The sequence below is a fragment of the Saimiri boliviensis genome, chromosome 2, assembly GCF_048565385.1.
Source record: "Saimiri boliviensis isolate mSaiBol1 chromosome 2, mSaiBol1.pri, whole genome shotgun sequence".
NCBI classification, from domain to species: domain Eukaryota; kingdom Metazoa; phylum Chordata; class Mammalia; order Primates; family Cebidae; genus Saimiri; species Saimiri boliviensis.
In genome coordinates, this window is record NC_133450.1 from 221,247,961 (window position 1) to 221,261,844 (window position 13,884).

Consider the following 13,884-nt stretch of genomic DNA (forward strand, 5'->3'; position numbering starts at 1 on the left):
TTTAAGGCTCCATTTGATTATTTCCTTTACCCAACTGCTCCTCATCCCTCCTCTAAAAAATGATAAAGTAAAATGCTGCAGGAGAGCCAGTAGACATTTTTTAAATACTTGGTACCTGAAACATCAGGCTTTTCATTTCATTTTAGCTCAGGTTGGTGCTTTCACATTAAAATCAGTGAACTGTGAGGAGGAAACAAACTGTAAGAAGGTATTACTCAGTGTTTTAGGGTAGACCACTGTAGCTGTTAAGAGGACGGGATAGTGTACAGTATAAATTTTATTTTTAAAGTGTGAATTGGTTTCTGAATAAGAATCTGAGCCATTTTTGTTCACTTCTAACAAATTCATACCGTGCTGACCTCTGCCCTTCCAATTCTGGCTAGCATTGGCCTTGGTGGTCCAGTCTTGTTATCTCTTAGCCATACTAACTCAGCTCTAGAGAATTTCTTCTCTGATCCTTTTTTTTTTTTTGAGATGGAGCCTTGCTCTGTCGCCAGGCTGGAGTGCAGTGGCGTGATCTTGGCTCAGTACAATTTCCGTCTCCTGGGTTCAAGCAATTCCCCTGCCTCGGCCTCCCGAGTAGCTGGGACTACAGGTGCACACCACCACATCCAGCTAATTTTTTTTTATATTTTAGTAGAAACAGGGTTTTACCATGTTGGCCAGGATGATCTTGATCTCCTGACCTTGTGATCCTCCCACCTCGGCCTCCCATAATGCTAGGATTACATGCGTAAGCCACTGCACCCGGCCATGTTCATTTTTCTTCTTGAGACAGTGTCTCTGTCACCCATGCTGAGTGCAGTGGCAGGAAAATGGCTCACTGCAGCCTTGACTTCCTGGCTCAAGCAGCCCTCCCACCTCAGCCTCCACAGTAGCTAGGAGCACCAGTATATGCCACCATGCCCAACTAATTATTTTTTTGTAGAGACAGATATCACCACATTGCCCAGGTTGGTCTTGAATTCCTGGGCTCAAGTGATTCTCACTTTGGCCTCCCAAAGTGCTGGGATTACAGGTGTGAGTCACTGTGCCCAGCCTTCTCTGTGTTCTTTTTTTTTTTTTTTTTTTTTGAGACAGAGTTTCGCTCTTGTTACCCAGGCTGGAGTGCAGTGGCGTGATCTCGGCTCACCGCAACCTCCGCCTCCTGGGTTCAGGCAATTCTCCTGCCTCAGCCTCCTGAGTAGCTGGGATTACAGGCACACGCCACCATGCCCAGCTAATTTTTAGTATTTTTAGTAGAGACGGGGTTTCACTATGTTGACCAGGATGGTCTCGATCTCTTGACCTCGTGATCCACCCGCCTCGGCCTCCCAAAGTGCTGGGATTACAGGCTTGAGCCACCGCGCCCGGCCTCTCTGTGTTCTTAAATCCACCTAGGCATCTGGATTTCAAAGACCAGATGTCTAGGTAGTTTTTTTTTTTTTTTTTTTTTTTTTTTTTTTCAGATGGAGTCTCACTCTATCACTCAGGCTGGAGTGCAGTGGTGCGATCTTGGCTCACTGCAGCCTCTGCCTCCCAGGTTCAAGCAGTTCTACCTCAGCCTCCTGAGTAGCTGGGACTACAGGCACATGCCACCATGCCTGGCATGTGCCTGTAGTATTTCTTGTATTTTTAGTAGAGACAAGGCTTCACCATATTGGCCAGGCTGGTCTCAGACTCCTGACCTTGTGATCCACCCACCTTGGCCTCCCAAAGTGCTGGGATTACAGGCATGAGCCATTGCACCTGGCCCATTTTCACCTTAATGTAAATGGACATGAACTTATAACAGGTGAAAGACATTCCCAAGAAAGGACAATTGACAAACTTCGACCAACATGTATATATATCTGTATAACTCATTATTTTTGCCAAACTAGAGAAACCTCAGTGCAGGGCACTGTGTTGTGAAACTCTGGCATGAGCAACACCTCCCTTGCTGGGGCTCTTGCAACAATTTTTCTTTTAAAAATATTTTTGGCCGGGCACGGTGGCTCAAGCCTGTAATCCCAGCACTTTGGGAGGCAGAGGCGGGTGGATCACGAGGTCAAGAGATCGAGGCCATCCTGGTCAACATGGTGAAACCCCGTCTCTACTAAAAATACAAAACATTACCTGGGCATGGTGGTGCGTGCCTGTAATCCCAGCTACTCAGGAGGCTGAGGCAGGAGAATTGCCTGAACCCAGGAGGTGGAGGTTGCAGTGAGCCGAGATCGCGCCATTGCACTCCAGCCTGGGTAACAAGAGCGAAACTCCGTCTCAAAAAAAAAAAAAAAAAAAAAAAATTTATTCCAGGAAGTCCAGAGAATTTTTAAAAACTAAGAAAATGAAAAATGTTCACATTGCTCATACTCCAGAGAGAACCCTTCCTACCTCAAACAGATTTCACAAGGTGGTGGACAATGGAAGAGTCAAAAAGTCTGAGGTCCCAGTTAGAGCCATTTCAGGACAATTGTGACTCATTCTATTTTTATTAAGATACAATTGACTCTGTTTTGTTTTTCTTTTTTTTTTTTTTTTTTTTTTTTGAGACGGAGTTTCGCTCTTGTTACCCAGGCTGGAGTGCAATGGCGCGATCTCGGCTCACCGCAACCTCCGCCTCCTGGGTTCAGGCAATTCTCCTGCCTCAGCCTCCTGAGTAGCTGGGATTACAGGCACACGCCACCATGCCCAGCTAATTTTTAGTATTTTTAGTAGAGACGGGGTTTCACCATGTTGACCAGGATGGTCTCGATCTCTTGACCTCGTGATCCACCCGCCTCGGCCTCCCAAAGTGCTGGGATTACAGGCTTGAGCCACCGTGCCCGGCCTCTTTTTTGTTTTTCTGAGACAGAGTCTCCCTCTGTTATCCAAGCTGGTGTGCAGTGGCACAATCACAGCTCACTGGAGCCTCAACCTCCTAGGTTTAAGGGATCCTCCCGCCTCAGCCTTCTGCATAGCTGGGGCCACAGGTACATGCCATCATACCTGGCAATTTTTGGATTTTTTTTTTTTTTTCGGTAGAGGCAGATCTCATGTTGCCCAGGCTGGTCTCAAACTCCTGGGCTCAAGCAATCCTCCTGCCTTGGCCTCCCAAACTGCTGGGATTACAAGCATGAGCCACCATACCCAGGCTAGAATTCACCCTTTTAAAGTGTATATATAGGCCAGACATGGTCGCTCACGCCTGTACTCAGCACTTCAGGAGGCCGAGCTGGGTGGATGAACTGAGGTCAGGAGTTCGAGCCCAGCCTCGGCAACATGGTGAAACCCTGTCTCTATGAAAAATAAAAAAATTAGCCAGGAGTGGTGGTGCACGCCTGTAGTCCCAGATGCTTGGGAGGCTGTGGCAGGAGGATTGCCTGAACCAAGGAGGTGGAGGTTGCAGTGATCCAAGATCATACCATTGTACTCCTGCCTGGGCAACAGAGTGAGATTCTCTCTCAAAAAAATAAAGTATATATAATTCAGTGGTTTGTAGTATATTCATCAAATTGTGCAGCCATCACCATTATCTAATTCTAGACCTAGTTTTTTCTTTTTTAGAAATGGAGTGTCACTCTGTCACCCAGGCTGGAGTGCAGTGGCATGATCTCGGCTTACCGCAGCCTCTGCTTCCCAGGTTCAAGGGATCCTCCTGCATCAGCCTCCAGAGTAGCTGGGACTATAGGTGCAAGCCACTGTGCCTGCCTAATATATATATATATATATATATATATATATATATATATATTTTTTTTTTTTTTTTTTTTTTTTTTTTTGAGATGGAGTTTTGCCTTGGTTGCCAGGCTGGAGTGCAATGGCACGATCTCGGTTCACTGCAACCTCCACCTCTGGGTTCAAGCGATTCTCCTGCCTCAGCCTCCCAAGTAGCTGGGATTACAGGCATGTGCCACCATGCCTGGCCTGATTTTTGAATTTTTAGTGGAGATAGGTTTTTGCCATGTTCCCCACACTGGTCTCGAACTCCCGACCTCAGGTGATCCGTCCGCCTAGGCCTCCCAAAGTGGTGGGATTACAGGCGTGACCCACGGTGCCCAGCCAACCAATTTCATCACCTCCAAAAAGAAACCCCGTACCCATTTGCAGTCATTCCCTTCCCCACCCCCAGCCCCTGGCAACCAGTCATAAAGTCTCTCCGGCTCTATAGATTTGTCTCTTCCAGACATTTTACATAAATGGAATCATCCAACATGTGACTGTTCATGACTGGCTTCTCTTACTTAGCATAATGCTTTCAAGATTCATGTTGCAGCAGATCAGTACTTTATTTTTATGACCAAATAACATTCCATTATATAAATATGGTGTTTCCTCCTGCCAAAGATGGTTGGTTGGGATTCCAAAGAAAGAACATGGCAGGGCACTGTGGCTCATGCCTGTAATCCCAGCCCTTTGGGAGGCTGAGGTTGGTGTATCTGCTGAGGTCAGGAGATCGAGACCAGCCTGACCAACAAGGTGAAACCTTGGCTCTACTAAAAATACAGAAGTTAGCCAGTAATGGTGGCAGGTACCTGTAGTCCCAGCTACTTGGGAGGTTGAGGCAGGAGAATTGCTTAAACCCGGGAGGCGGATGTTGCAGTGAGCCAAGGTCACACTACTGCACTCCAGCCTCGGGGACAGAGCAACACTGTGTCTCAAGAAAAGCACTAAACCTAAAGCATTTATTAGGGAAACTTAAACAGTGGGCTGCAACAATTCTCACGACGGACAGCCAGAGAAAGCGGGTGTTTCACCTAGGTACATCCCCAGTGAGGGGTCAGGGTATGGAGTTTACATGAGGATTTATGAAATTTGGTTAAAGGTAGGGGTCAGTTTCAGTGTTTTGGGCAACAACCTAGATATCCTTATTAGTGCCTGAGAATATGCAAGGCTGGTGTTTGGTTGCAAGTCTGCAGGGAAAAACTTGCAGCTGGCTGGGTCACAGGGCGGTCAAGGCCTTCTGATACTTGGTCAGGGCACAGAATGCGGGGAAACTCGGGAATCGCACACATAGTACTGTATTTTATTTATCCATTCACCAATGGGTGGACATTTGGGTTGCTTTCACTTTTTGGCTATTATGAATAACACTGCTGTGAACATTCATGGACAAGTTTTTGTGTGTACGTATATATATTTTTGCATATACATATATACACGTTTTTGCATATACATATATACATATTTACCTAGGAGAATTGCTGGGTCAAATGGTGATTGTTTAACCTTTTGAGGAACTGCCAGACTGTCTTGCATGGCAGTTGCTTCATTTTCCACTCCCATGAGCCGTGGATGAGGGGTCCAGTTTCTGCGCATTCTCAAGGTCAGACCACTTTTCTTCAGCCCCGCGGATTGGGAGCTGATACCTCTGCAGAACTCTGCCCACAGCGTGCTTGTGCGCAGGCGCACTGGCGGAAGGCCGGGAGCGCCGCCGAAGGCAGGGCGTGCAGTCGTTAGAGGAGGGGCTGTACTGGGCGCGCGCCCCGGAAACGGAAACCTTTGGGGCCTTTCCGGCGGCTGATTCGAGGGTTGGTTTGGTCGGAAGCGGGGCCTCGGAGAAGCTGCCCCAGATCCCGCCATGCCGTCTGAGGGTCGCTGCTGGGAGACCTTGCAGGCGCTGCGGAGTTCCGACAAAGGCCGCCTTTGCTACCACCGCGACTGGCTGCTGCGGGGTGAGGTGAGCGGTGGCCCCGGAGGACGTAGGCCCTTGCCGGCCTCTCGCGACCGGACCCTTCTCTCTAGCCTTTGGCACGTCCTGCTCCCGGGAACCCGTGCAGTCTATAACAACCCGCATTTATTTCTTGACTTCTCTCTACGTCCCTCTGTCCTGGGGTTTCTGCCGTCTCCAGCCTGTTTTAACTTTTCCGGGCGCTTCCTTGACTTCCCAGTTGCCCCGCGCTCTGAAGGCTTCATTGCTACCCTCAGTTAGTTAGGCGCCTTCTCCGCTCTGCTGCTGTGAAAGCAATCTTGGCCCCAGGTTCAGTTAACTCACAGCGTGTCTCGTGTGCTGGGAGCTCTAGATTTTGTGGCGAACGGTTGATACGACCTAATCTATTGCTGTCAGTGAAATGACCGAATTTCTAGATTTCATTTGGCAGACCTGGGAAGTGAATGGGGGAATGGTCACTGTACCTAGCATTTGCAAAGCTCTGCGCTAGAAATGGAGGGATGTGGAGAGTTAAGGCAGGGCTCCCATTCCCGAGTCGCTGCTCGTTAGCTGCAGATAAGACGTTGTCCTTAAGTCCTCAGACTTCTTGGGAAACAATCCTAAAGTATTTCCCTGTCTTTTATGTTGTTAACAGTTTTGAAAAATACAGACGTTACATTTTGTAGGTTGACTGCCAGCACCAGCATAAGTCTGGTCCTTTCAAACCACCAGACCAAGGTTAAGCATATTTGGTAGGAATACCACAGAAATGATGCCATGGTTTTCTCAGTAAGTCACATGAGGAGGCACACAGATGTCAACCCACCCCAGTGCTGGTGATGCTAATCTTGATCACCTGGTTACGTTATCTGCCTGGTCTCTCCATTTTAAAATGAGCGTCATTTTCCCCTTAGTAATTGTTGGTAAGTATTGTGGAGATGACACTAGTATCCTTTTTCTGGGCAAACCTTCATCCTCCATGCTTTTAGCATTCATTGATATTTTCCACATGAATCAGTCACCTCTATGATGTTGCCAGATCCCGTTTCTTTATATCCCCTTTGCTTTCTGCATTTGTTAGTTGGCCTTCCACTGTAAGGAAGTCCTTTATTTTCTCAGTTGTTTAGTTACATTGGTATGGACTCATGGTTTTCTGTTATTATTCAATGAGTTGTACTCCCTTACTTTTATTATTTTTTATTTTATTTTAAATGTCCCAGATTTTGTAAACTTGTATCAAAATATCACATGGAAGGCTGGGCATGGTAGCTCAGGCCTGTAATCCCAGCATTTTGGGAGGCTGAGAGGGATGGATCATTTGAGGTCTGGAGTTCGAGACCAGCCTGGCCAACATGGTGAAACCCCATCTCTACTAAAAATACAAAAATTAGCTGGGCGTGGTGGTGCATGCCTGTAATCCCAGCTTCTTGGGAGGCTGAGGCATAAGAATTGCTTGAAGTTGCAGCTGAAATTGCACTGCTGTACTCCATCCTGGGCAGCAGAGTGAGACTGTGTCTCCAAACACACACACATGCACACGTAACCTTGTAAATATGTACAACGATTATGTATCCATAAGAATTAAAAAGAAAACTGTTTGCCAGGCATGGTGGCTCAAGCCTGTAATTCCAGCACTTGGGAGGCTAAGGCAGGCGGATCATGAGGTCAGGAGTTCAAGACCAGCCTGGCCAACAGAGTGAAACCCAGTCTCTACTAAAAAAAAAAAAAAGTACAAAAAGGGCTGGGCATAGTGGCTCAAGCCTGTAATCCCAGCACTTTGGGAGGCCGAGGCGGGTGGATCACGAGGTGGAGAGATCGAGACCAACCTGGTCAACATGGTGAAACCCCGTCTCTACTAAAAATACAAAAAATTAGCTGGGCATGGTGGTGTGTGCCTATAATCCCAGCTACTCAGGAGGCTGAGGCAGGAGAATTGCCTGAACCCAGGAGGCGGAGGTTGCGGTGAGCCGAGATCGCACCATTGCACTCCAGCCTGGGTAACAAGAGCGAAACTCCGTCTCAAAAAAAAAAACCAAAAAACAAAAAAACAAAAATTAGCTGGGCGTGGTGGCACGTGCCTGTAATCCCAGCTACTTAGGAGGCTGAGGCAGGAGAATTGCCTGAACCCAGGAGGCGGAGGTTGCGGTGAGCCGAGATCACGCCATTGTACTCCAGCCTGGGTAACAAGAGCAAACCTCCGTCTTAGGAAAAAAAAAAAAAAAAAAAAAATTCAGGTGTAGTGGTAGGTGCCTGTAATCCTAGCTACTTGGGAGGCTGAGGCAGGAGAATCGCTTGAACCCAGGAGTCTGAGGTTGTGGTTGCAGTGAGCCAAGATCATACCACTGCATTCCAGCCTGGGTGACACAGCGAGACTCTGTCTCAAAAGAAAAAAAAAACAGAAAAGAAAAATGTCCCAGAATTGGTTACTGAGTGCCTCATTAAGTTGGTTCCTGTGTTCCTTTGACATGTTTTTATCTTTCATTGACGTTTCTTTACTTTTGGACACAAAAAGGTGTCCCAGGTGCAAGTTTCCCTGTCCCAACGCTGGAATCAGCTGTTTCTCCAAAGAGCCTGATTCTTTTGAAGTGGAGGATGGTGCTGTATTTACAAACTTAAGATCTGGGAGTTCAGTGTGTTAAGATTCTTGCTTGGGTACCATTGCTTCTAGGCCTTCTCAGTAGACAGAGCTAGGAAATAATACATCGGTATATATGTACACAAATCTCCACACACGCGTTTATGTACTATCTATAACTATGTCTCTATTTGTGTATACACATGTATTATAAAACCATGACTTCATACTGATAAATGCCACTTCCAACCCAGCCCCTCACGTTTCTTTCTAATCTTACCCCATCCCTGTTTGTAAATATGTTAATCCAGCAGTGAGAAGTTTGGCTCCTGTTGTTCTCAATATGTTTACTTATTTGCTCAATCAGTTTATTTGAGCTCATTGTAGCAATCTCCCAACCACTGTTTTTTAAATTTATTATATCATAGGTAATCAGTGCTTATTTTATATATATATATTTTTGAACCATCACTGATTTGTGGTACAGAATGTAATCAGTGCTTATTTTCTCATGCAAAGATGTTCTAGGCTCATCTTATATTTTTCCAGCTCCAGCTCTGAAACGTGCCTATTCTGCAAAGACCTCTGGTTTCTTTTGATTTAAAATTATATTTAGAAACCAAAATCTGGTACTAGATATGGTCATTATTACTTTTTTTTTTTTTGAGGTGGAGTCTCGCTCTGTGGCCCAGGCCAGAGTACAATGGCATGATCTCGGCTCACTGCAACCTCTGCCTCCCGGGTTCAAGTGATTATCCTGCCTCAGACTCCCGAGTCGCTGGGATTACAGGCACCTGCCACCATGCCTGACTAATTTTTGTATTTTTAGTAGAGACAGGATTTCATCATGTTGGCCAGGCTGGACTCAAACTTCTGACCTCATGGTCTACCCACCTCAGCTTTTCAAAGTGCTGGGATTACACTTTGGCCACCCGGCCGTCTGTTTTTATTGTTTAAAAATTATTAGGCTGGGCGTGATGACTCATGCTGTAATCCCAACACTTTGGGAGGCTGAGGCAGGACGATTACTTGAGGCCAGTTCAAGACCAGCCAGGAGCCAGGCTTGGTGTCTCAACCTCCAATCCTAGCACTTTGGTAAGCCAAGGTGGGCTGATCACTTGAGCCCAGAAGTTCAAGACCAGCCTGGGCAACATGGAGAAACTTCACCTCTACAAAAAATACAAAAAATTAACCAGGTGTGGGCAGGGCGCAGTGACTCACGCCTATAATCCCAGCACTTTGGGAGACTGGAGCGGGTGGATCACGAGGTCAGGAGATTGAGACCATCCTGGCCAACATGGTGAAACCCCGTCTCTACTAAAAACACAAAAATTAGCCGCATGTGGTGGCACCCATCTGTAGTCCCAGCTACTCGGGAGGCTGAGCGGAAGAATCACTTGAACCTGGGAGGCGGAGGTTGCAGTCAGCTGAGATTGTGCCACTATGCTCCAGCCTGGTGACAGAGCAAGACTCTGTCTCAAATGAAAAAAAAAATTAACCAGATGTGGTGGTGTTGTGGTGGTGTGTGCCTATAATATCAGTTCCTTGAGAGGCTGAGGTGGGAGTATTACCTGAGTATGGAAAGTTGAGGCTGCAGTGAGATGTGATTGCGCCACTGCACTCCAGCCTGGGCAACAGAATGAGACCCTATCTCTTAAAAAAAAAAAAAAAAAAAAAAAAAAAAGAGACCAATCTGGGCAACATATTGAGACTCCCCATCTCTATAAAAAATGAAAAAAAAAAAAAAAATCAGCTGAGTATAGTAGTGCATGCCTGTACTCCCAGCTGCTAGGGGCGGCTGGCTGAGGTGGGAGGATAGCTTGAGCTCAGGAGGTCAGGCTACAGTGAGCCATGATTAGGCCACTGCACTCCAGCCTGGGCAACAGAGAGAGACCCTGTCTCAAAAAGTAATTAATTTAAAAAATTAAAAAATGTATACATCAAGGTTTGTGTAAGTACGATCTACAGTGTTCGAGCAATGGATGACAAGGTGACCTAACACCATGTTTCTCAGAACTTACTCCCATCTTTAAGTGACTGATATTCTACTGATTGTGTATATATAGGTAGTAGTTTACTTCAAAATTCCTCTTGTGTTCTGTTCCAGTGCTTTAGATTGCTTTCACATATGCTTTAATGGGAAACTTTATGCGTTGTCCCTTTTTCTGTATTTAGGATTTTTATTTTTTAACTTAATAAATGAGCTTTTTATTATGGCCAATGATTCTGTTAAAGTAACATATACCAAGAGGGAAAAAACCTTCAATTCTTTTCTTGCCAGTTCTTTATTCATGGACCTTTTTTTAAAAAATTATTATTTATTTATATATTTTATTGCATTTTCAGTTTTGGGGTACATGTGAAGAACATGCAAGATTGTTACATAGGTACACACATGGCACCGTGATTTGCTGCCTTCCTTCCCTTCACCTGTATCTGGCATTTCTCCCCATGCTATCTCTCCCCAACTCCCCACCCCATGCTGTCCCTCCCCTATTTCCCCCCAACAGACCCCAGTGTGTGATGCTCCCCTCCCTGTGTCCATGTGTTCTCATTGTTCAACACCTGCCGATGAGTGAGAACATGCGGTGTTTGATTTTCTGTTCTTGTATCAGTTTGCTGAGAATGATGGTTTCCAGGTTCATCCATGTCCCTACAAAGGACACGAACTCACCGTTTTTGATGGCTGCATAATATTCCATGGTGTATATGTGCCACTGTATTTAGGATTATTTAGTCTGATTTTCATTAGAAGGATGGTAGTCATGGCTGGGCGTGGTGGCTCATGTCTGTAACCCCAGTACTTTGGGAGGCTGAGGCAGGCAGATCACAAGGTCAGGAGTTCAAATCCAGCCTGGCCAACATGGTGAAAACCACCCCTTCCCCAGTCCCGCCTCTACTAAAAATGCAAAAATTAGCCAAGCGTAGTGGTGCGTGCCTATAATCCCAGCTACTCAGGAGGCTGAGGCAGGAGAATCGCTTGAACTCAGGAGGCGGAGGTTACTCCAGTCTGGGTAACAGAGCGAGACTCCATCTTAGAAAAAAGGATAGTAGTCAATGTCATTATCAAGAAACCCCTGTACTTTCTTTTCATCTGATTGTTAATGCATTACTTTGAGTCCTTGGTGTTTATTTATTTAGGCCTTCTTAGATTATACTGAGATCAGTTGACATGCAAATTGAGTTTAACCCTCTTCTTATCTCTAGGATGTTTTGGAAGAATGTATGTCTCTTCCCAAGCTATCTTCTTATTCTGGATGGGTGATAGATCATGTCCTACCCCATATGCAGGAGAACCAACCTGTCTCTGAGACTTCGCCATCTTCTACTTCGGCTTCAGCCCTAGACCAACCCTCATTTGTTTCCAAATCTCCTGACACAAGCTCTGCCTTTTCCCCAGCCTCCCCTGCAACACCAAATGGAACCAAGGTAAGGTTGTGATCAGCCTAAGACAAAAGACATGGTGGCTGCAAAGTCAAAATGTTTAATATTTTCATGTGATAGTGACCATACCCTAGAGAAAATAATGGTTCCTCACTGTTGTAGCAGTTTGTAGAGACAGTGTTGACAGCATCATTCAGTGTTCTCTTGAGAAAGACCCAGAGGGAGAAAATCCCCTCTATTCTTAGTACCCAGAATAGTATAATTAATTTCATGAGCAATTGGATAATTTTTTTTTCTAATGAACACTGCATCTGTTTAACTGATACGGTCTCCCTTTTTGTGTTACCTGCTGGAAGAAGACCTAGAGTGAAATGTATACCTGCTCTTAAAGTTTACATACCTTCTGTCATTGGTTCTGTGGGAGTTTTTACCCTATTCCTGGCTCTGTTTTGTCCTTGCTTTTGTTTGTTTTTTGTTGTTTGTTTCTCTCACTTAAAAATGTTAAATTAGGGCCTTTTCCTCTCAGTAGTCCCCTCTACCACCAGAGAGAGAGCTGTTTTCCTTTCTCTTGCCTATTAAATCGCCACTCTTAAACTCATAAAATAAAAAAAAAGTTAAATTGGACCCAATATACTGGCTCATGTTCGTATTTTCAGTGCTTTGGGAGGCCAAGACAGGAGGATTGCTTGATCCTAGGAGTTTGAGACCAGCTTGGGCAACATAGTGAGACCTTGTCTCTGCAAAAAATTAAAAAATTAGCTAGCCTGGCTGGGCGCAGTGGTTCAAGCCTGTAATCCCAGCACTTTGGGAGGCCGAGGCGGGTGGATCACGAGGTCAAGAGATCGAGACCATCCTGGTCAACATGGTGAAACCCCATCTCTACTAAAAATACAAAACATTAGCTGGGCATGGTGGTGCGTGCCTGTAATCCCAGCTACTCAGGAGGTTAAGGCAGGAGAATTGCCTGAACCCAGGAGGCAGAGGTTGCGGTGAGCCGAGATCGCGCTATTGCACTCCAGCCTGGGTAACAAGAGTGAAACTCCGTCTCAAAAAAAAAAAAAAAAAAAAAATTAGCTAGGCATGGTGGCTCAAGCCTATAGTTCTAGCTACTTGGGACATTGAGATGGGATCTTTTGGGCCCAGGAGTTTGAGACTATAGTCAGCTGTGATCATGCCATTGGACTCCAGCCTAGGCAACAGTATGAGTCCCTGTCTCAAAAAAGAGTTAAGTTTTGGAGGTTTTTTAAAATTCTTTTTTTTTTTTTTTTTTTTTTTTTTTTTTTAAAGATGGGGTTTCACTATGTTGGTCAGGCTGTTCCTGAATTCCCGACCTCAGGTGATCCACCCGCCTTGGCCTCCAAAGTGCTTGGATTACAGGCGTGAGCTACCACGCCCGGCCAAAAATTCTTTTTTATATGCTTCTAGAGGTAGTTTGTGTATAAACAAATATAAGTGAACATGTCTTCTTCACTCCCTGCTTTTTTTTTTTTTTTTTTTTTTAAGCTGGGGTCTCGCTCTGTCATCCAGGATGGAGTACAGTAGCACAAACATGGCTCAATGCAGCCTCCACCTCTCAGCCTCTATCCACCCTCCTGTCTCAGCCTCCTAAATAGCTGGGACTCCAGGTGACCACCACCATACTTGGCTATTTTTTTTATTTCTCTTTTTTCTTTTGAGACGGGGTCTCATTCTGTTGCCAAGGCTAGAGTGCAATGGTGCAAGTTCAGCTCACTGCAGCCACCGCCTCCTGGGTTCAAGCAATTCTCTTGCCTTAGCCTCCTGAATAGCTGGGATTACAGGCACGCACCACCACACCGGCTAATTTTTGTATTTTTAGTAGAGATGGGGTTTTTTTTTTTTTTTTTTTTTTTTTTTTTGAGGCGGAGTTTCGCTCTTGTTACCCAGGCTGGAGTGCAATGGCGTGATCTCGGCTCACCGCAACCTCCGCCTCCTGGGTTCAGGCAATTCTCCTGTCTCAGCCTCCTGAGTAGCTGGGATTACAGGCACGCACCACCATGCCCAGCTAACTTTTTTTTGTATTTTTAGTAGAGACGGGGTTTCACCTTGCTGACCAGGATGGTCTTGATCTCTTGACCTCGTGATCCACCCGCCTCGGCCTCCCAAAGTGCTGGGATTACAGGCTTGAGCCACCGCGCCCGGCGAGATGGGGTTTGACCAAGTTGGCCAGGCTAGTCTTGAACTCCTGACCTTGTGATCCACCCACATTGGCTCTTTTTTTTTTTTTTTTTTAAGGTAGAGTGTAGATCTGTCGACCAGGCCAGAGTGCAGTGGCACAATCTATATAGCTAGGTGTGGTGGCACATGCCTGTGTGTG

At 45.8% G+C, this 13,884-nt stretch overlaps 1 protein-coding gene across 3 annotated transcripts in view; it reads left to right on the forward strand.

Annotated features, from left to right (window-relative positions):
- The first annotated feature begins 5,433 nt into the window (after nt 1-5,433).
- Nucleotides 5,434-13,884, forward strand: part of GLE1 (GLE1 RNA export mediator) — a 49,082-nt gene continuing 40,631 nt past the window's right edge. Inside the window, exons 1-2 of one of the 3 annotated variants that reach the window (XM_010351280.3) lie at nt 5,434-5,620; nt 11,373-11,594. In XM_010351280.3, coding sequence (XP_010349582.1) covers nt 5,522-5,620; nt 11,373-11,594 — 321 coding nt within the window. In that variant the 5' untranslated portion in view covers nt 5,434-5,521. Of the gene's footprint in view, nt 5,621-11,372; nt 11,595-13,884 lie in introns of those variants that run through there. The other 2 variants (XM_010351281.3, XM_010351282.3) reach the window with 2 other exon arrangements.